Source organism: Triplophysa dalaica, chromosome 10 (assembly GCF_015846415.1).
Source record: "Triplophysa dalaica isolate WHDGS20190420 chromosome 10, ASM1584641v1, whole genome shotgun sequence".
Classification (NCBI taxonomy): Eukaryota; Metazoa; Chordata; class Actinopteri; order Cypriniformes; family Nemacheilidae; genus Triplophysa; species Triplophysa dalaica.
The window spans coordinates 18,621,069-18,647,334 of NC_079551.1; the positions used below are offsets into that span (position 1 = coordinate 18,621,069).

A 26,266-nucleotide genomic window follows, 5' to 3' on the forward strand; every position below is an offset into this window, starting at 1 on the left:
TTATGAATGCTCTGTTGGTTGTTTATATATTTGTGTAGTGTTAAAAACTGAAACAGGAAGGTTTCCTGAACCAGCATTGCATCAGGGTTATATACATTTTCCGTATATTGTACTGGAGTATTGAGAATTGGACACACACGGAGGCAGACACTCACGCGCACGCAAAAACACATACAGATAGAGAGATCTAAACAAAAACCATGTGTAATATTTTATGCAGACTTTACATTCCTATTCTCATTATTTAAATGTGGAAATAGACGGTCACGAAACGTGTGGTGATAGAGAAGAACCCAAATGCAGGCAGCGGTACGGGGCAACAAAATATCTTTATAAAACACAAAACAAAAACCCACAATGGGGTAAAATACAGGGGATTAACAAAGACAGCCAAAACAGGAACGAAAAACTCACGTAGGGTAACAAACTGTAACAAAAACTCTCAGGAACAGAGTGCTGGAGCAGAAACGCTGGGACACAGTGTATGGAATAAATCCTGGGTACAGCAGTTCAGACGAGCAAAGTTACAACTATGTACAAGAACAAACGAGCACAGGACAGAGAATACAAGGGCATTAAATAGGGAGACGAATAAAGGATAATTACAATAGGCAGGTGTGGGTAATAAAACACTCAAGGGAAGCTAACGAGGAGACGAGAGGGGCGGGGCCATAGACGAGACACGAGAAGGCGCATGACAGCCAAAATCTAAGCCATGCCATGTCCTTCTCACACAAAACCCTAGACTTAGTCATGACTCCGCTGCAAGAATAAGAATAAACATGACATGATAGCGGAATCATGACATAAGCCCCCCCTCAAATGAACACCTCCAGGTGTTCACCAAGGGGTAACTAACAAGACAAGACAGACTGGGTAACAGACAAAAACCAACAGAACATTGAAAACATGATTAGGGGCATACAAGAAATAATAACAAACGGGTTGGGGTGAGACAATAAAAATAACAAACAAGGGAGGGGGGGTGGGGGCAAACAAGAGTACCTAGGGGGCAGTCCAAAAGGGTAGGGGCTGTGTGGGGAAGTCCTAGCCCGTGGGGGCACGCCAGAGTTCGGAGCCCCAGAGGGCTTGACAGGGGAAGTCCTTGGAGGAACTGTCCTAGTCCCCTGCTGGACTGCCGGAACGGACCATGGCTGGAGAGGCCCGGGAGTGTCGGACGGGACCGGCTGGAGAGGCCCGGGAGTGCCGGACGGGACCGGCTGGAGAGGCCCGGGAGTGCCGGACGGGACCGGCTGGAGAGGCCCGGGAGTGCCGGACGGGACCGGCTGGAGAGGCCCGGGAGTGCCGGACGGGACCGGCTGGAGTGGCCCGGGAGTGCCGGACGGGACCGGCTGGAGAGGCCCGGGAGTGCCGGACGGGACCGGCTGGAGAGGCCCGGGAGTGTCGGACGGGACCGGCTGGAGGCCCGGGAGTGCCGGACGGGACCGGCTGGAATGGCGGCTGGGCAGCGCTCTCCGGTGGCTGGGCAGCGCTTGGTGCCGGCTGCTGGACCGGCTTGAAAGCCAGCCTCGGGAACACCGGATGCTGGGCAGTACTGAAACGATCTCCCCTCTTGGGCTTCCTCTTCCAGGAACGGCCCACAGGGACTGCGGTCGACAGAAGAGAGGCGGTGGGAGGCACGGCTAGCTCCGTGCAGGAGGAGTCGGACGGGGATGTGTTCGTGGACTCCGCACGAGCCGCGGCGGCTAGCCACACGGCTTCGAAGTCCAACGGCCTCATCGCTCTCATCTCTGATCGGGAGAGTGGGTCTCTGAGACCGGTGTTGAACCGCACCGCCAGCTCCTCCTCCCCGAAGACGCCTTGCCCGGCGATGTCGAGGAACCTCTCCCCAAACTCATGCACCGTCTCCCTCCCCTGGCGAAGGCTGCAGAGGCGACGGGCAACACCACAACGGCCAGTCTTCATGGCTGCTTGCTGGGTTCAGTAATGGCTCGTTTGTTCTGTCACGAAACGTGTGGTCATAGAGAAGAACCCAAATGCAGGCAGCGGTACGGGCTAACAAAATATCTTTATAAAACACAAACCTGTACTATGTCAAAGGGTTACATTTGTGCTCAAAACCGCTGATGAGAATTCATCATAGTGCACCTTTAGAATTTATCCATCACATCATCCCTAAACTTCCCATATACTTAAAATATCTCTCAAAGCAATAAAAGCATTTCAAAAGCAAATTGTCTGAGTTGTGGAATACATTTTTTTGTCATGTAAACAGTTTAGTGATCAATTAATCTTAACATTCAATAGTATGGGCAACTCATTTGAACACTGTGTATTAAAACTTACTAAAAGTCTGCCCTTTCATTGTTGTTAATCCAGTCATTTAAAGGTGAACTGTGTAAGTAACAGAGACCACTATTGGCGAAGTTGGAAAATGCAACCTAAAGCTCCGCCACCATCCTCTCCCTTCTATTAGAGTAGCTACGGTTGCCGTCACAGGACAAAAGGGTTCAATAAATGATAGCGGCCATTATCGGTGGTGTTGATAATTGCAATCTACATCTCACAGGCGAACAACACACTGAAGTTACGGACACAGGACAGAGATGTCGTCGTCTGAGACAGCAGAGAGTAACCTTTGCAAATCAAGTGACGAGGTTTATTTACAAAGAAAAACAAATTAATTAAATTGACTTAATTCATTATTTACTCTAATCGTTATAGTGAAAATGATTGTTACTTGTATAACATTGTGTCAGTGATGTATTCGCTTATTTTGCATAGCCTTTTTTGGCACGGTAACTTGGTTCGTAACATACAGCCTATTTAAACCGCTTGCTAATGCTAAAGTAAGGCATCACCCCAATTGATCAATTGTATCTTCTCAAATCTTCGTTGACACTGTATTACTGATAAACTATGCAACGTGGAAGTTTGGATTTTATCCTATCAATTATTAAATTACACATTTGTATGCACAGAAGCTAAGCAGTATTATAATATAATTTACACCCAATGTATGCAAATTATGATTGTAAAAATGATTTCTAACTTGATTTGCACACGGCCATGCAAAAAGGAATAATAGTACAATAACAAAGTGCTAAAAACAAGAAAAACTCACTTGATGCTAATGCTCATCTATTAGCTAAAGCTATCAAACAAACACTTCACTTATATAGCGGAAATTAGACAAACTTACCGGTCCAGCAGAAAGCTTGCAACTTCGGCGTCGCTTAGCAAACCCTTTTCCTGCTTCAGTGCCCTCCATTTGGGAAAAGCCATGCCGATGTTTATTCGGGTTTTCTGCCGTTTTTTGTCTCGACTTCGCCTTGCTGCGTCGTATTTTCTCTTTTTTGAACGAACAGATTGACGCTCTAACGGCTCTTGTGCGGAGTATGTGTGGTCCGCCATTAGAGCAAATTTTGCTTCTTACTGCAACAAAGAACCGTTTATATTTCTACTAAAAAACACGACAAGTAAATGCTGTTATTGTTCTTCCTCTTCTTCTGCTAATCCTTCTATGTAGTCGCTTTGAAGCTGCCCCAAAAAACAGCCGAAGAAGAAGAACATATTCTCGCGCATCCTTCGTTTTACGAAACGCGCTCAGTTTGTCCGTGTAGTGCTACTATAGAAACATGGCTGTGCACATTAATAAATTACATGTAAGGGTGTGCCCGCGGTGTATATACATAAAATGGCTCATTGTAAGGTAATATAAACATTTCGTTTCATTTTGTAAGGTATTTCTTCACCACTCACAACATAGTTTTGTATTATATATTACATTTAGGTGAATAAATCCTTCAAAATCCTACACATTGTACCTTTAAAGTCTAATTCACACTGATCCAACAAATGGGAACAGATTTGCTTGAGTTCATTTATTTATTTTATTATCTTTGTCTTATTTATATATCATTTTTCTTCCAACTTTGCTACTGTTTGAATGCTCTTTCTTACTACTCTGCGCTTTGCTCCCTGAATCTGTACTATTCTCAGATTTCTACTTCAGCAGATCAGAACAGCACACAAACAACACAATTTTGGCACAAACACTAAAACTAAAAACTCTTCAGGACTAGCATTAGTCGTTATGCTTTTTTGGCTAAAGATTGCAGGTTTTCCATCATAGCTTCCCAATTTCAACAGATTGACCAATCAAACAAGGTTTACGGAATTCCAGCCAATCAAATTACAGAGGCCAAGAAGCAGTTCAGCCAAAAAAAACAAAGAAGACAGTATGCAGGCAGGCGCTAAGGGCAGTGACTGTGTGGTGAGATGTGAGAAGGCAAACGATTTTACAATAAAAATGATAAATGCTACGATGTCAGACATGCAAACTTATAGAAATACAGGCTGATGGTCGACCAGCTGGGCTTTACTGCCTGACGCACAAGCTGAGCCTGGATTGGGAGAATCCTCCACAGGTCCGACCATGACAAATGCCTGTCAGTGACACCCTACCATGATATCCAGCCTCCCTGTCAGCTCTGAGACACCGCCTTGATGTTCAGGCACTCCTGCTTGGTCCTTGTCACTTCTGCCACCACCATGCCTCTCCGCTCTTCCTTGGAGGCCTTTGACCAGAAGAGGGGGGTCTCGCTCATCCCAAGGCCTGCTGGACCCTCCTGGACTCTGCCGACTACTTCATGATGTTTTAGCCTGCTAATTGCCCTGTCGACCACTTCCTGGGCTTTCCACTTCCTCCCTGTTCGTATGTTAGGGCCATCTGCTCTCACCAGTTGGTCAGTGGATTCCCTCAGTTCCATTACCATCCGACCCTTCTCCTGCTTGCATCCCAGGCCAATGGATGACAGTGGCAGCTGTAGCGTGTTCCTGCCGAAGAGGCCTAAGCCTGATAGGCATCTCGGCAGACCCAGCCACCTCCTGATGAATGAGTTTGCCAGCCCATCCATCTTGTCTGCCACCGAGGAGGGGATTCGCTCATCTTCAGAGGCCAAAAAACCCTTTGATACAGTATGAACTGGTAGCTCCATACTTTATACTTATCAGGGAGCTGGCTCTGATATATCCTGGCCAGGCCATCTGCGAGCTGCTTCCTCACTGTTTCCCCCATCTGCCTATCGTAGAGGTCTCCTGTGAAGGTACGACCCAAGCTACAGTCTGGTTGATTTACCAGCAATGCGATTTCCTCACCGCCTGCGACAAAGATGGTATTGTTGCTTCTAATCCCTTTCCTGAGGGACAGGCTGCGTGTTTTGGTGGGTTTGATCTTCATCCTCGCTCACCCCACAAGCTCGTCAAACCTCTTCAGCAGTCTTGTTGTACACGCTCCTGTCTGGAGAATGGTGGTAATGTCATCCATATAGCCTCTCACTGATGGTAGCCTTTGGTCTGATTGTAGTTTACTTCAACCATCACCCTTTCCCCAATCAGGATGACCTCAAAGGCTGCAACAAACAGGATGGGAGAGATTGAACATCCCATGGCAATGCCTACTTCCAGCTATGGCCAGCCTGTCGGGAAGTCCTGATGGGATGCAACTCATCTTGATGTCTTCAAAGTACTTGGCCACCAGGCACGAATGCTGACAGGGATGTAGAAGAAGTCCAAGGCATACTCTATGAGTTGATGGGGGACAGACCCGTATGCGTTTGCAAGATCCAGCCACACCACATGCAGGTCACCTCTTTCTATTTTTGATCACTGGATCTTCTCCCATATGATTGCAGAGTGTTCCACACTACCTGGGAAGCAAGGCACGCCTGCCTTCTGGCAGCTAGTGTCGATGAACCCATTGCTTATGAGGTATGTGGTCTCTTGCCCAGGATGTAGAAGAAAGTCTTGCCCTCAACATTCAGGACTGCGATGCTCCTGAACTGGCTAGTGGTGGTGGAGTTTGTTTCCTTCGGGATGAACACTGTTGAGCTGAACTGTGGGCCACGCCCCTCCAGCCTTGACACACTAGGCTGAGTGCACCAGGTGAAGGTGATTTACTAATCATTTTGGGGTTGGAGTCATGCACCCACAAACTCTCTACAAAGCAGTAGTGGGAGCAAGCAGCATGAGAGGTGAAGGAGATCTGGACGTTTAGACTGAAAACCTAAGACTGTTTGTGCAAAACAAAGCTTTCAAGGAAGACGCAGCCGGTGAGCTCCTTGCTATTCTTGGATGTAACTGGGCATTATTGTTGTTGTCCATTGGTTGCAAGTCATTGTAGGTAAATGCAGTTAAAACTAATGTCTTTTAAAATCATGTGAGCTGATTGAAATGCAAATGTTATGTATTTAGATGTGTCTTAAAAGCTGCTAATTTATTGCATAGTAAATCACGAGGTTGAGCCAAATTCCACACTGTGAAAGTATTGCAGATGTTTGCCATATTTAAATTATTTATGGGTATTGAGAATTTAATACTCATGTGTTTCATAAAATGTATTTATTTTGTTTCATTGTTTAAAATGGTATTTATTCATGTTTAAAGGTTTTTCACCTGGATATTCATATTGCATCAATCTTCTAAATAAAGAAAAGAAAGCAAAAGTGTGATGAGTGGAATCCTGTAAAGTCTTCCTGAAAATTAGCTGCCCTGTCAAGTGGGGAGTTTTGCACACTATAACTTTGCAAAAGCAAAGGAACTTGACAGTGAAAAACCGGCCGACGCGACCGGCCAGGCCTGGAAACCCAGAAGCCTGGTGAGAAACAGAACGTCACCTTACTTCATGCTTCTGGAATAGAAGATGTCCGACTCAAAATCGCTGGAGCAGCTTAAAGCCAACAGAACAACGGCGAAGCGGCAATTCTCCCGGCTGGCCAACAAGGTTGTGAGGATGCATGCAATATTGCCTGAAGAGGAGCTCAGAGACAGTTTCAAAAGGCTTACAATTGAGGCCAACAAAGTCATGGAGGCAAATGATGATGTGGAGGCCCAGTGTATGGCAGAAGTGGAGTTGGATAAAGGCGCTACAGTTCCTGTGCTGAGTGAGCAACAAAAAGCCGATGTTGAAAAAACGGCAAGTGAGTGTGAAACCAAACTGAATGATGTGGAAAATCTTGTCCAAAAGACACTTTGGGCTAACTTTGGAGAAGAGGAACTGACTATGGCGGTAAAAGCTGCAGAGGGTAACTTAGAGTGTCTGGCATCCTTCGAACTCAGCAGAGGCAAAGAGGCTTTCGACTTTATGTTCGACTACCTGGAAAGACTGGTTGAAGAGGCAAAAGAGCTGCACAAGCAGTGGAAGTGTTGGGCCCCTCCTGCTGAGCAGAAAGACTTCCAGTGGCGCATACGAGAGCTTGACCAGGCTATTCCAAAGTTAATGTCAAGAAAAGCAGAATTTATTCAAGCAAAAGCTGAAGAAGATGCTGAAAAGGATTTGACTGCAGCTCCCAAAGGCTACCCATCGTCAGCCATTAGACTGAAGCCAACTTCCCTCCCTAAATTTACTGGCATCAAGTGTGACTTTCACTGCTGGAGAAGAGACTGGGAGGCCCTTCAGGTGCAAGGGGAACCGACTGGGTCGAAAGAAGTCAAAAAGTTCCAGCTTCTTGATAGTTTAGATGAAAGGATAAAGAGAGATCTTCGCTTGACAACTTATAAAACAGCAGACGACATCTTTCGTCGACCAGCTGTCAAAAGCTACCAGCCAAAGAAGATTGTTGAGCTCATCCAAGCTGTTGTGAAAGCTCTTGAAGACCTGAGTGACCTTGGAAACACTGGTGCTTTAAAGAACCCTCTGGTGACTAGGTCCATTGAAAGCAAACTCCCTGATGCACTGAAGAAAGAGTGGCTACTTTGTGTAGCTGAAAAGGGCAGTGCTGATCCAGACAAGCGCTTTGATGGTCTTCTAGCTTTCCTCAAGGGTCAAGAAAGCATCTATGAGCAGCTGGACCAATTGAGGGATGAAGACCCACCAAGAAAAGAAATCCGGGCTGAGCAAAGGCAAGCCAGAACCAGGGCCTTAAACCAGTCAAGCAGCCATCTTTACGGATGTGTCGTTTGTGGCGACATCAAGCATAGGAGAAAACTCTACTTCTGCAGAAAGTTCCGCGCGCTCAGACTCCCAGAGAAGAAGGATGCTATAAGGAAACTGGGAGCCTGCGGGAAATGTTTGGAGGTTCATGATGATGATGATGACCACTGCAAAACGTCCTTTTTGTGTAGAAATCCTGAATGTGAAGGCAGGCGGGGGGCAGAACACCACTATTACCTATGTCCCAGTGCTGAAACATTCAGAGGCAGCACAACCCAGCGGAAGAGCAAAGGCAGCATGGTGGGAGGTGGAAGCACAAGGAACTACACTGAGGTACAAGAAGAATTCTTCAGCAAACTATCGCCTGAGTTAGCCCAGCAATGCCAAGATGTATTCTGCAACACAGTGTCTAGAACCTGCCATGCTGCAAAAGGGCACTCAAGTCTTCTGAAGGGAGGCGACTTAGTAGAGTGGCCTGTCATCATGATGCTACTGGAGGTTAAGGCCAATGCTGGACAAAGGATTGGTACCTTGATTGACCTAGCTTCAGACACCAATTACATCACCCACGAGGCAGCAATCTAAGAAGTGAAAGAATCACACTCGTGGTCCATGGTGTAGGAGGAATGAAAGTCTTCGTCAAAACAAGGCGTTATCTCTTAAAGATCCGCGTTGGCACCTCAAGAGGTACCTTCAGGTCTCACCAGTTGATTTGCTACGGGCTAGACAGCATCGCAGATGTCCATAGGCATGTGGCAGCTGAGAAACTGCAAAAGTTCTTCCCTGACATTCCGCTCAGTGAACTGGTGCGACCAAGAGAGATCCACCTCCTTGTAAGTCACAAGGAAGGTCAGCTGGCTCCCCAGAAAATCCGAACAGTGGGGGACCTTGTGCTGTGGGATGGACCACTGGGAAAGACTGTTGCTGGCACACACCCTGAGCTGTTTGAAGAGGTCGCAGTATCAGCCCATATGTCTAGAACGCATTTTGCAAGGTCAATGAGGACCGCTGCGGTGAAATATGAAAAACATACCTGTGTGGTCCCTATCCATTCTCCACAAATTCAACCTACCCCGATAATCACTCAATGTCAGCATTCCAGTTCAGCACCCACTGCCTCCAACTTCCTCGAGTGGTGGAAATGGGACAGTATTGGTGCCGGCTGTGTCCCGAAATGCGGAGGCTGTCGCTGTGGAAACTGTCAGCCAGGTGGCAAAGAAATGACGCTTTCTGAAGAAAGAGAGTTGGAGGTGGTGAGGCCTTACATATGCAACTTCTGACGATCACAGTGAGAGCCCACACTGGCATGCCAGTTACCCCTGGGTGGAGGATCCAGCTGTGTTGCCGAGCAACAGGAATGCAGTCGAAGCCACCTTCCTGAGGACAGAGAGGCAGCTGGCGAAGGAACCAGAATGGAAGGCCGCCTATGCTGCTCAAGTTCACGATATGGTTAACCGGCGAGCCGCAATGAAGATGTCTAAGGATGCCCTACATTCGTGGATTGGACCAGTATGGTACATCAGCCATCTCATTGCACCCAATCCACACTCAGTCATGACTCCTGTAAGACTTGTCTGGAATAGCAGTCAGAAGTTCAGAGGTTTGAGTCTTAATGATCTCCTGCTAAAAGGCCCAGATGTCCTGAATCCAATCCGTGCTGTACTTCTGAGGTTCCGGAGTGGAGCCTTTGCTGCTTTGGGAGACATTAAGAAAATGTACAATTCAGTATGGCTTGAAGACCGAGAAGTACATTTGCATAGGTTTCTATGGCGTGACTCAGAAGAAGAGGAGCTCGGCGAATACGCAGTAACAAGAGTCAACATTGGAGACAAACCAGCAGGCTGTATTGCTCAACTCGCAATGAGAGAGACAGCTAATCTTCCACAGTTTAGCCATCTTGAGGAAGAGCGTCGAGTACTGCAAGAAGACAGCTATGTCGATGACCTCCTGACCTCCCATGACAAATTGGACAAGCTCAAAATCATTACAGAAAATGTGGAACAGATTCTGAAAGAAGGGGGTTTCGAGTTAAAGCCGTGGGTTTTCTCTGGCCAAAGGAGGGAGGAGTCGGCTGGAAGACTGCGACAGGAGGCAATTACAAAGATGGTGGTCCTGCCAAACCAGCTCAAAGATGAGGACAATAAAGCTCTAGGCCTTGGCTACACAGTGAAGGATGACAAGCTTCACATCATGGTTGGGATAAACTTCTCGAAAAGAAAGAGAAATATGAGAATTGGAAAAAATCTTGTTCTGGAGCAAGTGAGAGACCAGACGCCAGACCCACTGACGCGGCGGGAGTTGCTCAGTCAAGTCTCTTGGCTGTATGACCCAATTGGCCTGATGACGCCTGCAAAGCAGAAAGGGGCCATCTTGGTTCGAAGAGCATTCCAAGAGGCCAAACCTAAAGGTAGCACCACCAAAGACACATGGGATCTTGCGCTGTCAGACAAGCTCAGAGAAGATGCCATCAGCCTCTTCGAGGAATACGTTCAGCTAAGCAAGGTCAAGTTTCCTAGGGCCTTGACCCCTATGGGTGCTTCTACCGTACCTGATGCAATTAGCTTCTCTGATGGCAGTGAACATGCTTATGGAGCTGTCTTATACCTGCTGTGGACCAGTGACCATGATTCAACCTTGAGATTGGTGGAGTCCAAAGCAAAATTGACACCCCTAGACCACAAGGGGGAAGCAGTGAAGGCAGAACTTTGTGGAGCAGTCTTCGCTACCCGCTTAAAGAAGTTCTTTGAGAAACAGGGCCGTATCCAAGTCAAGCAGTGGTACCACTTTGTTGACAGTCAAACAGTTCTTGGTGCAATCCAGCGCGAGAGTTATGGTTTCCAGACTTTCTTCGCCAATAGAATTGGAGAGATCCAAGGCAGCACACGACTTGAAGACTGGTGGTGGATCCCTGGACCCCTGAACATTGCCGACATCATCACTCGAGGGGCTGGTCCGAAAGACTTGGACAAAGAGTCAGCGTGGCAGCAGGGGCCAAAGTTCCTGTGTCTACCAGCAGATGAGTGCCCAATCAAGTCTGCAAAGGATGTTTCTGCAATTGCCAGAGAGAGCATTGGTAAGATGCAGAAGAAATCATTCGTTGCTGCGCTTACGAGAGCTCAGACAAAGAAAGAGCCGCCAGATCAAGAGCATCGAAGGCCACCAGCAGGTGCAGCTGTCCGAAGTCTGGTGAATGAAGGACGGTTCAGCAATCTGGTTCGCCTGGTCAAGACTGTTGCATGGGTCTGGAGGGCAGCAAAGAGGTTTGCAGCCCATAATAGGACCTTGGGAACTCCAAAGTGGGAGGCAGTTTCATTGAGCGGAGTCATCACTATAACAGAACGCCAAGATGCGCTAAGAGACCTTTTCCTTGCTGCACAAGAGTGTGTGACTTTTCCCACCACCACTACAGACCGGCTGGTAGTCTATAGAGAGAAAGAAACTGGACTGCTGGTTTGTGGTGGTAGGGTCCAGGCCTTTAAAGAAGACACACTATAACTTTGCAAAAGCAAAGGAACTTGACAAACACTGTAACAGCTCGTCGCCACTCTAAAGGGATAACCTTGTTCCTCCAGGCGACTCTCAGGAGGTTTCACAGATATCTCTGAAACCCTGGTCAGTACTTGTACAGTTTATAAGTTATCCCGTTGGGGCCTGGAGCTGAGGCTGCTCTCGCTTTCCGCACAACTTCTACTACCTCACTGAGTTTGGGGAGATCAGCGTTGAACAGGCAGGATGGGGGCTGGACAATGAACATAACCTGGTGATCCCAGCGGAGTAGACTTAGCTGGGTCACTGTACTGCTCCTTGATGAAACTCTCCAGCTTCCCGTTTCTATTATCCTCCAGTAATTGTCTTGCATACTTGCATCCTTTTCCTTCCGCCTTCTGCGTTTGCGGATGTGCCTGCCCTCCGACGGCTGGCTAGGTTCTTCTTCACCTCCTCCCACAGTGGCTTCAGGTTCTAATTCTCCTCTTTGCTTGCCTTTCTCCACTGCTTTCGGAGCTGGCGTTGCCTCTTCACCAGTTGCTAGATCTCTCACTCCCTTCTTCCCTTCTGCTTTGAGCCCTTCTGCTTCTCAGCCACTACTCCGAACCTGCTTCTGCACTCCTCCTACAGGATGTCTCCAATGCAATTCAGCTTGGCTTCCAACTGGTCACGCAGTGAGTGCTTTAGGATGGCGCTGAGGTCCTCGTCGAGCTGCTGCCACACTGCCACCTCGTTTGTTTTCGGCCATTTAACTAGCTTACTTCTGCCCAGGTTCTTTCCTATCTGTACTCTGGCCTGGTTACATTTACATTTAGTCATTTAGCAGACGACTTACAGTTGGGGTAGGCAATGGAAGCAATTGGACAGCATAAGAACAACAAAAGCATAAGTGCAATCAAAAAAAATTGCACTTGTTTATTTTACTTAACGACAACTTATCTTTTGGGAATTCTGCTGGTTTATATTAAAACTTAGGTGATTTGTCACATAGTGTTATGTGTGTTCGACTTGACATCTTTAAAAACATAACATATAAGTTTATTTTGCAAATAATTCATAAGATATGACTGCGTGCAGTGTTGGGTAAGTTACTCTGAAAAAGTAATTAATTACTAGTTACTCATTACACATTCAGTAGTGTAATTAGATTACTGTCCAAATTACTCTGTCCAAAAAGTATTAAGTTACTCAATACTAATTACTTACTATATCCTACATCAACCTTGATTAGTTAAGTGACTCAACGATAGACATGAAACGGCTTCATTAATTCATTTAAATAAATAATATTATTAACTGACCAAAGTATTACAAATGTGAGAATTATACATTAAAGCACAGATTTTAAAGTAAGACTTTGAATTTTGATGTCAATTACACTATTGCACACGCATGTATTTCACAAAGTATTTAGTTTAATTACATCAAAAGTAACTGTAATTAAACTACAGAAAACATATGAGTAATCCCTTGCTTTACTTTTTCAAGGGAAAATAAATTAAATTACAGTAACTAATTACTTAGTAACTAGTTACACCCAACACGGACGTATGAAGGATTTTATTAACAGAAGAATTCAATCGACGGCAGAACTATTTTCACAGGTAATGAAATGACTTTTTTGGTCAAATTTGTATTGAACATTATTAAATTAGTTGTTTGGCAAAGGGTTCCTTAAATACACAAATATGTTGTACCAGCAATGTCCAAATACAGTTTTTATTTGTTCTAGAAATGTCAAATGTGGTAATTTGCATATGGCCCCATGCACAAGAGAGAACCAGATGTTTCCCCCCACTTCAAGCACTTCTTAGACTTGTACACAGCCGAGTGACAGTCATCAGAAGTGCAGCACTTGTTTTTCTTGTCATCATCCATGTATCGCTACGGCTGGCTCACCATATATTCATTGCTACAGTACAAGGGTCAAAGACTAATTTTGATGTCAGCTCAGTCAGCTTGAATCTCTTTACAGGTAGATTATTATTGCTGGTGGCTCTTTGTATTGCATTGTATATGTTTTCCAAAGCTGAGTTCATCACAGCATTCAATGATGGAACAATTATTTTCTCAAACACATCCTTAGCTTCATCCTCAGCTTCATTGTCTTCATGACAATAATCCTTTAACATTCTAAATGACCAATATGTTTTTTATAGCTGTCTATAAAGTGCACTGAGACCATTTTCAAGGTGTGGGACACGCATTAGGTTTATGCCATGCTCTGGCTGGTTTCATCCTATATAGTCAAAAGAGAAAGACTCTCTGTCAGAGAAGTAGGAGTCCACAGAAGTTTCACTTTGTGTTTTTACAATGGGTGCTGTACCTGTGACAATGAAGCCAGTTGCAGAACCCCCATCTTTTTAATGTCACAGGGACTTTAAGTTTAAAATCCAAGACCACAAAATCCAAGACCACAACATCTGTCAGCTTGAGTGCCCATGTGCTCCACCAGAGGGCACTCCCTTGTCCATTGACATTATACCATACATGATAAAGACAACATGAGAATCACACAGCTTCATATCTGTGAGAATATTGATTTAAAATGTATGTCTTCATTTACTGAAAGTTTCTACTTTTTTTAATTTGTTGACAGTAGATTTAATGGTGAAATGATGATGATTTCCATAGATCTCATGTGGTGTCAAGCTGCAGAGACTTCAGATCAATTGACTGATTTGGGACAAAATGTGACTATAAACTGTGATCTGGATGAAGGAGACATTTATTGGTTATTACTGAAAGTACCAGATCCTCCTGTGATATTACGCACTTTATCAACAACGTCTTTATTCTTCAACACAACATTCAGACAGAAATATTCAGTACAAAATAAAACTCATCTGTTTATAAATAACATCACTGTTAATGAATTAGGAGTTTATTACTGTATGAAGAATCATGCACCTCCGAAATTCAGCAGTGGCATCAGACTACAGATAGATGGTAAGTGTTGTAATCAAGTTTATTCACATTCAGTCTTATCGACACAAATATGCCTTTAATATGCTGCAATGAAGTAAACTAATAGTAAAAATGTTATAGATCCATTGTACAATGTATTATTAAAATATTGTAAAGTGACTCATTATTTGCAGAGCCAACAGAAAGTCACATTTTCTGTAATTTAACATTGTGACACATTTTTGTGGACGAAGCTTAGGTGGGGGCAGAAAGATCCCCCTGACCACATAACTTACGCTAGGTAGCACGTTTTATTAGCTTTCTTTATGACAATGACTAGAAATATATTTCTCACTGTCTAGGACCACAATTCTTCTTAAAACAAGTTTACTTTAGTGCAAGGAACCTGGCCAAACTGCATGCGCTCCCTCAATTGATGGACGAACTGACAGGATTTCCTCCAGTTAACACCGTATATTCTCTTTAATTTTCTTGTAGTATTATATTATTAAAAACTGTATTTATATTTTATAAGCATTACCTTTTGAACGCAAAGGGTATGCTTGCAAACTTTGTTAGTTATACAACTAGCAGTTAGCCAGAAACAAAACTGTTTGTCATCTTATTTTCTTTAGTTGTCACAAGTGCATTAGTATTAAGGGAGAAGAACAGTGAGAAGACTCATGTTATGTGTCAGGTTTGTGTTCAAGTAAATGCATTTGCTAATGTTTGCCGCTGTAGTACATGTAGGCGTCTAGTACGCTCTCAGTTTATCTTTAATATACATACTTGGTTTCTCTGTCTGGTAAGAGTAGTGGTTAAATGTCTCTATAACAACTCCACTAGTGTTCAATAAGTTCAAAATCATTAACTTTTCTTGATTTCCTGATAGAACCACAACATGTCATACTGTGAAAGGGATTTTATACTTATTTAGTATAATTTATTATATGTAAACAAAAACATGCAGAAAGACGTAAACTGAGAGAGAACTGCTTTTAGATGAGTAAGAGCGTTTTACTTAGGCCTAGATTCTGTAATTTATTATCAAGCAATTAATCAAAGACACAGATTTGTCTGATAAAATTTTATTTCGTTTTTTCGTTCTTATGATCACAAATTCACAATTTGATACCTTTGCATTACACAACTTATTGCGATCTTCCTGTTTAAAAGAACATGTTTGTGTGTTTGTGGTTAACACTGATTATTCAACTAAGTTTGAAAGGAACAGCAACTTTGACCAATGCAAACCTTTCGACCCGCCCATTTCTCCAACCTGCAGAGACCCATACTAAAGGTAAGGGTCAGTTACTAATATTAAGAGTCTTTCCCCCAAAATAAGGCTTTCAATAAAAAAGGATAAGAAAAGAAATGCTGGTTGCCACTTGGTTATTATTGTCTTTCGTAATTAAAAAAAATATTTTTTTTGGTAAAATGCTAGTATTTAGGCCTACCATAAAGCCCTTCCTATTGTTATTGGAGCCTAATGTTTAATGTAATAAGTATATAAGTGTAATTTTATAATTGAAATATGATAGGAATTAAGAAAATGAAAGAAAATGAAAGAAAACCCTTATGAGGAACCACTCCAATTGTTGGTCAGCCAAGCATATACATTGTGGTTTGATAAAACGATTAGACAAGCTCAAAAACATGTGACTATCACCTGATGATAAACACTGAATCATGCTCACATGTATAAGTCAATTGTGACGCGTGGCTGACCTGGGATCAGCATCACCTGGGCAACAGCCCGTCAGCTAGCGCTGATTGCGCTACACCTGCGCTGGATTAGCTGCCGGGCATAAAGGCCGCGTGAAAGGAACACTCAGGGTTCCTGGGTCGAGAGACAACACCGCTGTAACCATTGGCCCCAGAGTGGAAGACGGATGGACAGCGAGGGAAGCAGAGACGAGGACCTTCGATCACGAGCACGGACTGGCGTATTATTATTTAAGAGCACCCTGAAGTTCACCTTTTGGAACTATATATTTTATGTTGTTATTAAAATCCCCACTGGGGTTGCTTTTACCGTTGCTCTGTGTCTGCCGTGTCTCTTACCCCGTCACAGTTGGTGGAGAATGCGGGCGATTGAAGGTAGGAGACCGGTAGGAGAAGAGTGTAAAAATTAGTGGTGGGCCGTTAACGGCGTTAACGGCGTTAACGCAGTGAGACTATTATCGCGCGTTAAAAAAAATGTCGCCGTTAATCTATTCTCAAAGTTGGGTTGTGAGCTGGGTCTATACTACGCAAGCTATGATGACTTTCACCTTGATATTTTAGCGCGGATGTATACCAGCTTAACTGCACTGTACGGGGCGAGAACGAGATTTTTCAACTCGCGTCATTCGCAGAAGCAGAAGCCGGCTCATCATCTCATAACCAGGGCTTCATTCGCGCGATTCGCGCAGCAAGTAGGTCTATTGGCTCTTTTCATTAACATATAAATCACTCGCGCTTGAGGCGCCATTCGCGTTTGGTCTGAACACAACATAACGTTACTGTGAAATTACCGCATCAAACGTGACGTGCTAACATGGATGCAGCTATGAAGCCGCCGGGTTTGCTTCAGGGAATATTAATTTTTAAGAAGCTTCCCAATAGGAACATCGACAAGACTAACGTTGTTTGCACCTTGTGCAATGCGGAATTGGTTTAAAAAAACACTTTCTCTCAACAGGTAGTGGTCTAACTTTAGTTGAAACCAGTAACTTTGTATTGAGATCTAATGTATTATGGCTCCTGTATGACATATCGCTTGTTGCTCCCTCACTCTTTGTAAATCGCTTTGGATAAAAGCGTCTGCTAAATGACTAAATGTAAATGTACTGTAGGAGCTCTTCCAGTCTCAAGTACCACCTAAACGCAAATCATCCCTTAGCTAATGCGGAAGTAAACGCACGTTCATTTTATTGAACATAATTTAATTTTCATCACCAATTATCATAGTAGAAAAGCTTTCTCAAGCAGTTTGTGATGCATTTTGGAAACAGGAGATGAGCCCCTGGTCTAATGCGCCACCTGGCTTGAGAAACCCGTTCTCAAAGACTTACTTTTAGTCATTATTTGGGTAGCACACATATTCTGAATGCCTTCGGCAGAATTCAAATGAGCCATTTTAATCTAGATTAATCTAGATTAATTTTGGAATTAATCTAGATTAATCTAGATTAAAAAAATTAATCTATGCCCACCACTAGTAAAAATCCTCGTACTTCCTGGGTCTCGGACCGGACGGACACGCCCTCTCACTCGACCGCCCAAGAGGGAGGAACCCGGGGACGAAGAAGAGGAGAGAGGCGGAGAGATCGATGGCGCCGAACCAAGGGACGATCCCGACGGCAAGAGGAGCGGACAAGCCGACAGAGAGCGCTACTTAGCTGCCCGACTGAGCTGTCCAGCCGCCAGAGCCTGCTGCTAGCCGCCCGACCGAGCTATGGAGCTGCCGGAGAGTGCTGCAGAGTCACCCAAGTGCGCTGCTTAGCTGCCAGAGTGCGACCCAGCTACCGGAGGAAGCTGCCTGGCCGACCGAGGAAGCGGCTCAGCGGGACGAGAGCGCTGCCGAGGACGGGAGTCCCACTCGAGGACCAGCCGGAGATCCAGTCCGTCATTAAGCCGGCCTTTCAACCAGCCAGCATGGGCTGGGATGTTAGGCCCCATTTCCCCACCCACCCCTACGATTTTCCCGAGGTGCCTACAGGAGCGACCGGAGACCAGGTTGACGCTTGGGGGGGGGGAATGTGACGCGTGGCTGACCTGGGATCAGCATCACCTGGGCAACAGCCCGTCAGCTAGCGCTGATTGCGCTACACCTGCGCTGGATTAGCTGCCGGGCATAAAGGCCGCGTGAAAGGAACACTCAGGGTTCCTGGGTCGAGAGACAACACCGCTGTAACCATTGGCCCCAGAGTGGAAGACGGATGGACAGCGAGGGAAGCAGAGACGAGGACCTTCGATCACGAGCACGGACTGGCGTATTATTATTTAAGAGCACCCTGAAGTTCACCTTTTGGAACTATATATTTTATGTTGTTATTAAAATCCCCACTGGGGTTGCTTTTACCGTTGCTCTGTGTCTGCCGTGTCTCTTACCCCGTCACATCAATGTAAAAGTTTGGGACGGTTTTCAGAATACTGGATCAGAGACCAGGTAGAGAGTGAGACAGATTGCGACAAACAAGGTAATTTACTCAAAATAAATGATGTTTTCCATTTTATCTGACTGAGGAATGTTTTGGCAAGTAAAAGCAATGATATGACCATTTATTTTGATATTGCTAGCTCAAAGCTTGTTGATAACTACAGAAGGTTTTTTACTTTTTTTGTTTTCACTTCATTATTTTTCAAAGGAGGAAGACCACTACTGAAGGATTTACTGAAAGGTTTGCAATTTTTGTCTGTCACATTTTGTCTAAAGAATGAAGAGGAAGGTATTTTATTTTTGAGAGTAAAGCAAGTGGGTCCTTTATTAAACTAAACACAAACACTGTCACAAAGTCTCCAGTTCAATATGATCAAATTCAAACACATTCAAATTAATATATATATATATATACCACGTGTTTCAATTTTTCAAAGTAGTTTTATAAGAAAATTAAAAAATCTTAAAAAGGTATAGCAAAACCACACATGTTTTAATTATGATAACATGTTTTCTTTAGCATGAAAATGGCCTTTAAAATAATATATGTTAAAAAATAAGGTAAAATATTATAAAATGCAGTATAGTATGATATCACACGCATCTCTGGTTACAGTTGTTGCTGACACAGTGAGCTATGTGACAAATGTATATATTTTTTAAATAACTAAAATAACATCTACATCTTTCGAGAGTGGGTTTGATTGCGTTTTTAATATTTGAATTCAAATTCATGCCTTTTTACACGACAGAATTCAAGACTTTACGGATCTATTGATACTCTGTTTTATGTTAAAGACAAAACTACCCATAACAAACTAAAGTGTTCAGGAAATGAAAAGCAAAACATGCAATATGACAGGAGAAGACTTAGAACCTTATCAAAAAGTAATAACCGATTATATTTCAGAACCTTTATCTGTGAACAGATGAGAAAAATGTTACATTTATTGGATTGTTCTGTTTATTTTCTTTTTAAACAATTTGTGGAATACAGAAAAAGACCTTCAACACAACAAATCAAAACACCTATAGTTAGATTTGACTAAATTGACAACCCCATTGTGGTTAATTATTTTAAATAAATTAAGTCACCTAAGTTAAGATGTTTGAAAGAGTCCTCAAAACATGACATGAAAGCAAGATTGGAGGCTATGATAAAAAGAACAAGGTACTGCAACATAGAATTAGTCAAAACACGAGACAGCAGGTAGAACAAAAAATGCATCTGATAACATCATGAATGTCACTGCAGCCTATCTGCAAAAATGTTCATCGTCTGTCTGTACACACACATCATTGATTGTCATGTATATACTGTAACATACAATCTCAGACACATTTTATAACTCTATTCATGGGGACCCATAAAATAGGAAAATTATTCACATCTTCATCTTTGGAAATCTTCGACTTATTTTTAGAGTGCAACTTGAAATAAATAGAAGAGTAAAGAGAAAACAGAACTGCTAAAGAATATTGCAGGATGATATAGCTGACAGCAACGATCATGAGAACTACACAAACTTCTGTTCCATTATGATCGTCACTTATAAGCTTCAAGTCATTATGTTTTTTCATCTTAGTTTTACTTTATCAACTCATGAGGGCTAAGGTGGCGTGTGGGTGCTATCGGGGACTTCTTAACCGGCTTTGTTGGTATGAAACTGTCTGTTTCTGATACACAACGATTGTCAAGTGATGTGAGGGCATACAGATTCATACATTAAACTCTGTTAATGTGCCCAGAGATATGCTAGGTGACAGAAACACGAGGCAATTGTGTGAAGTTTAAATATACAAGGTTAGCAAATATGACAAGAACAAATATACATTGTGGTACAAGGTAGTCAAGTTCCGTGTGCTAAGTAAGCAAATCCTGTGTGTCTTTCCACACTTTGGACACTTCTGTTACAGGTGAATATTACACCCATTTAAAGCCTTACTACGAAAGATACTGAAATAGGTAGTTTGCGTACTCCTTTGGAGGTTGTGCTTCAGCACTGCTTTGAACCAAAAAAGTTTGCATAGATTGCTGCTTAAAAAGAATGTGCCCTTGGTACCTTGTGACTTACTTCCAGGCTCCTTTAAAAGAAATAACATCAATCTGTGGCCAGTCTGTTAAAGTTCTAGCCAGTAGGGTAAATGAGTTCTTTCACTAAATCAATTTTAAAGAAAAAACTAAAACACAGTTATTTCTCACCATCAGGTGACATCAACCTTATTCTATTATCACTGCCAAGAAAAGAGAAAGAAATATTGCTGATTTACCTTTTATAACAATAATAATGCTTATAATACTTTAATAAATATTTGATCAAATTCATTATTTTCTAAAAAAATTCCTTATACTTATATTATTATACGTTTTAATTCTATTAAAATATGAATGAATCAGAATTTAAAATCTAAAAATAAATCAGAAAGACAAATTGCCAGGGCTTCTTGGGCCCCTGAATACAGAGTGACATATGAGAGACCAATCCTGCATTACTATTGAATATTGTGTTTTCCTATTGACCACAGACGGGGCTAAAACACAAACTGGTACAGCAAAGATCACAGATTTTATAAAAAAAAGTAAAGCTAGTAAATAAAGCTTAGTACACATTTATGCAATATTCACTGTACCATACATTTACACATTAAGGACTTAGGGAACTGGTTTACAAAAATAATGATCTTTGGAGTCACTGTTTTGTGCCTCTCAAAATCTAACTGTTCCCTTAAAAAAGCAGGTCTGAACATTAAGGCAGACAAAGATATAACCAAATAATTAACTTTAAAATGTTAATCCTTTAAAAAGTTTAAACAAAAATACAGGAAATAAAAGTTACGTATTTTTATGTTGTTTGTAGTAAAACTATTAGTATTGAAATGAATCACCAAAAAAATGTAATCTCTCATACAAACAATTACAAGTTCTGTACATGTTGTGACATGATGTTTACATGATGTCAGAAAGACATGGCACTGTTTAAGGTATATTATGACTGTAGTTTTCATGTAACAGAAATCCAGACGAAATAGCTCCCTACTTGCCCAATCTTATTATATCAGTAGTAAGTTGGGGCAGAAGAGGGATACCAGAAAAATTGCTAATGTTTGACTTTCACCAAATCAGGTGCATGAGCAACCATAGTGGCATCCCCGTCACTGCTAAGCTGTATAGTTTTAGATCTCATCCATAGTGTGAACAGACACTAATTGTGATGATTTTGATTCACAGGTTCAAGCTCTTCAGATACATAATAAGACAACTGTGATCTAGATGTTTTATAAAACCATTTGTACACAAAGAGAGAAATACTCAACACCACCACAAATACGCAAAGCACAGTAATTGATATAAGAACTATGTTTGTTTCTTCTGATTTATTTCCTCCTCCTGCCTCTTTTGCTTCCGTTGATTCTGCAACAAAAAAAGTTAACAAAAACATCACTGTAGTGTGATAAAAGCAAATAATCAGTGACCTTAAAACATTCAGAGAATCAATTACTGTATTTAGATTTAAAAGGTCTTATTTTGCTTCATCACATTTTAAGCTTTATTTAGTGTAGCTGTCTTCAACAGAAAACAGTGACAGTTTCAGTGTGTTGCGGTCTGTAGCAATCACCCCGTCCCCTAATATTCCTTTCCAGGACTTTATTATCCAGTCCGACAGCTTTTTTGTGTAATATACTGACATATTGTGTGCCTATATCCATATTCAAGTTGTGCCTTTGAAAACTAAAATCGTTCCAGTGACCAGTCCAACATGGGAGTCAAACACTAGACAAGTAGTGAAGTTTATACACTACACAGCTTTTATACACTAGTTGATTTCTTTTGCTCTTGAAAATGTGGGTCTGGATAATCTGCTTGTTTTTCTACACTTGCATTTCCTGATGAGGCAAAACTGATACCATTTTTCAAAGTGGCAATCTGTGATAATTTTGGGGTAAAAATAAATAGAAATCAATTGTTGAGTAAATCACATATCAGTGTTCAAAACGATTATCTCGCACTGCTACGGTTGTTGCTAGACTGTTGTTCATTCTTATAAAGTCGCTTGAAATTTAAATGATCATTCAATTATTTAATTTGTTAAAAATGTGCTATAAAGTTAAGGGCTGGTGCCACCAGTACCTACATCTCAAATGTTAGTCTAGAGCCCTGTTTGAATCCCAAGTGTGGAAAACTAAAGTCATAATAAATTGTAATATCGAGTCGCAATAGTTTTATAATCGCAATTCTCTATTATCGCAATATATTTTAAATCGTCACACAAGTATAGTATTGAATTGATAGTATTGAGTCTGGAGATAAATGTATCGTATCGTCCCAGCCCTTTTTACTCACCATTAACAAGTAGCAAGACATTCACATGTTCTCCTGAATGTATAATGTAACATTCATATACTCCAGCATCAGTGTGGATAAGCTTGTTGAGTTGGATGGAGAAGTTTCCTCTTACAAAGTCATAAGGAAAAATGTCTGTTTTGTTCTTGAACCTTGGTTCCTGATGCTCCACTGAACCTTTACCTTTAAAAATATCATAGACAGGCATGCTGGCATTATGTCTCCAATGAATATTGATGTCTTGAAGTTTGTGCTCATGTCTTTTTGAAGCACATGGCAAGAGAACAGAACCTCCAATAACCCCATTGATTGTCACCTGTGAATATACTGAAACAAGAGAAACATTTAGTACAAACACTTTCTGGCATCTTTGCATATGACATGAATTTCTCAGCATTAGTTTGTGTTTAATGCTACGTTTATAGCATTAATGCATTTTAATTTTTAAACGCATAACTTGTGCTACGGTTCTGTCTGCAATTCACCGTACTTCAGTGTTTTCAACCCTTAAAAACTTTTGAGACTTTTGGAGACACTGCAGACCCTGTTTGAGTTTGAAAATTCAGTGTAGACAGAAGGAAATACAGACTTGAAAGAAAATGAAGCTGTGGCTGCCCACATTTATTCCTTATATAATATTGCAACTGTCCAGATGTGCAAGATGTGCATTGGGTTCAAGTTTCTCTTTGAATGTCAGTGATCGGGCAGTCGTGGCTTAATGGTTAGAGTCGGACTCGTGACCAGAAGGTTGCCGGTTCGATTCTCAGAGCCGGCAGGTAGTCTTCACAGCCCTTGAGCAAGGCACCGTACCCCTACTCGCTGCAGTGATAGCTGCCCACTGCTCCGGGTATTCACAACTTGCTGGATAGGTTAAATGCAGAGGTCACATTTTGGGTATGGGTCACCATATCTGACAAATAGGTCCCTTTCACTACATTTAAAGCAGTGAACAATTTTCATTGTAAGGCCCCCCTTGTGTGGGCCACATTGCTTTGTGGCCCCCCAAATTAAGACTTATGATCTTTAACTTAGAATTGTTATTAACCTAAGACATATGCAATTATTCTTCAATGCTGGAACATCAATTATTTAGGTTGGTGGTATTATTTTTTTTATGTTTGATTGCAAAAAACTGTATGATACATTTCTATATTTCATACAATTTGTAATCAACACATTCACAGAGCACACCCATATCATAAGCACCAGAGACCTTTCTCTATAATAAAAAAAAGCAAAAAGTAAATAAAAAGATGTGTTGTACTTTTATCCACTGCTTGAGTAAAGAACAAAAATTTTCTGCTCACCTTTTTGAATTTTCTTATATTTCATAAAATGCCACAAAAACTGCCCCCAGTTTCAGAAACACTAATTAAAAACAACACTATGTATTTTTTTAGACCCTAAAATAATGTCTCCAAAATTATTTCAGTTGTAGAACAACTCTTAACTGGACTAATTCTACTATCGCTGCTATCCGAGCAGCCTCCTACCAGCTACAACCGCACTCTGTAACTTTGGTGATCTGGTCGGTACACACAGCCCCGTCCATCCCCTAACTGCGGAATAGTAGGGCTCCAGACTGTGACTAAAATGGTCGCATTTGCAACTAAAATATTAATTTGCGAGTTATATTTATTCAGAGATCGCCAGTGGCGACCATGCAAATTTACTTGTTTTTAAATTGTTTTCAATAAATCCGTCGCAAAACTCCAGTGTACCGAATGCCAACGGGAGTGAAAGAGAGATAGAGAACTCTGCAGGTAAACCTCACCTCCCGACCCCAAGATGTGCTCTAACAACAGACACTAGAGGCTGCAGTCTTTCCTCATAAGAGCGCCCGACTCCAATGCCTCGTAGCAGGACTGGTGTGAACGGTTACAGCAGCAGCTGGCCTTTTTCCCTTGTGCTCAGCGCTCTGCTCTCCATTTTTGGACCTTCAGTATGAAGGTCTGGCTAGGCAAGACTAAATGCGTGTGGTTGTGGAGTTACTTGGAGTAATGCATGACAGAATCAGGCATGGAGTTGTTTACACTTTTAAAGGATGATAATGTAAAGCTGGGGTTCCCAAACCTGTTCTGGTGACCCACTGCTCTGAACTAAAATGTAGTTGTGGTAATGGACGTTTAGTTTCCAACCAATCACAACAGACTCGGCTAGCAGGCCAATCGAAGCACTTTGGTGCTTCAATCAAATTGTTTAGGGATCTTTGAGAAATTAGGTGATATTAAATGCATATTGTGAGAAAAAGCGTGTTGGTGGGACCCCAAAACAATATCAGGACACTTACAAATGCCTTGCCACCCGCTCTTTAACTGTTACGCTGGGCTGGAATTCTTTGCCGAAGAAAGTAGTTCCCCAGTACACACTTGTGGCGTCAATCTGTTGTTATCTCAACCTTTGGCATTGACCTGAATATATCTATTTCATTCACACACAATTTTAAGCAATATATTAATGCAACATTGTTACCGTGGTCGTGTTATATGGCTCTATATCAGCATGGCAGTATTTGTCTCCTGTTCTCGGCCTGCGGGCTTGAGCGTCTAGCCTATTCACAGCCATGCTCATATAAAGCTAAATCATCACATTATTGACCATTTTATGTTTTCTCCATAATTGATGCGGTTTAATTTCAACCAATAAAAGCAGTATTAAACGAAAATGCACTTGTGTAAACAGTCTCTGCTGATGCTCACCTTTATCAGTAGTCCAGATGTTTACCAGCAGTGCATAGATGTAGCAGCAGCTGCAGAAACAGAACAGAGTCAGGGCTCTAGACTTACATTTGAGAGGAGAGGCACTGATACTACCAAGTTAAACAGTTGGTGCAACTGTCTCTTTATTTGGAAGCACCAGAGTCGTGGGGTGAGGCAAGAAAAGGGAAACACTGAAACTACATCCAAACTTGTTTAATATATAATAAATGAATTACAAATTAAAACAAACTATTATGGTTTACACATAAACTTAAATTACGGTATGCTTTGCCAAGCTCTTTACACATTGTCGGGACTTGTTTTTTGGTCACTTCTGGGCCTTTTAAACTTATTTTGAGTAATTCACCCATGTATCATGTTTGAGACAAGACCTAAGGATTCGTTCTACTGGCCTTGGCACAAATAAATGTTAAAAAGCAAACATACAACTGAAATAATCAGGGCCAGGTGTTTCAGGTAGGTTAGGAACAAACAGAATGAAGCACTTCATTTTCTTCACTGTACAAATTAAGTGTAGATTAAATCTTATTTAAGTTACAAAAGTTGATATGTCAGGAGCAGTGGGTGTTTATTGTCTTCGTCCTAGGGCTGCACGATTGATTGCGATTTTCACTTAATATTGCATAAATCTATCACACTCCTGCAATTATTGTGATATCGCAGCGGTTTCAATGTAACTCGCAGTGTTCAGAGAGGCTTTCAACAGCGCAAAAAAATGTGCAATTGATTCTCCCTCTAACTGGTTGCGTTTATGGAAGCGAAATCTTTTCACA

The 26,266-nt window shown here is 42.3% G+C and overlaps 1 protein-coding gene across 3 annotated transcripts in view; it reads right to left on the reverse strand.

Moving 5' to 3' along the window:
* Positions 1-26,266, reverse strand: part of LOC130429885 (V-set domain-containing T-cell activation inhibitor 1-like) — a 101,114-nt gene that overhangs the window by 71,280 nt on the left and 3,568 nt on the right. Inside the window, exons 2-4 of one of the 3 annotated variants that reach the window (XM_056758730.1) lie at positions 25,473-25,522; positions 22,774-22,956; positions 21,026-21,843 (exon numbers count right to left, since the gene is read on the reverse strand). In XM_056758730.1, coding sequence (XP_056614708.1) covers positions 21,635-21,843; positions 22,774-22,956; positions 25,473-25,522 — 442 coding nt within the window. In that variant the 3' untranslated portion in view covers positions 21,026-21,634. Of the gene's footprint in view, positions 1-21,025; positions 21,844-22,773; positions 23,101-25,472; positions 25,523-26,266 lie in introns of those variants that run through there. The other 2 variants (XM_056758729.1, XM_056758731.1) reach the window with 2 other exon arrangements.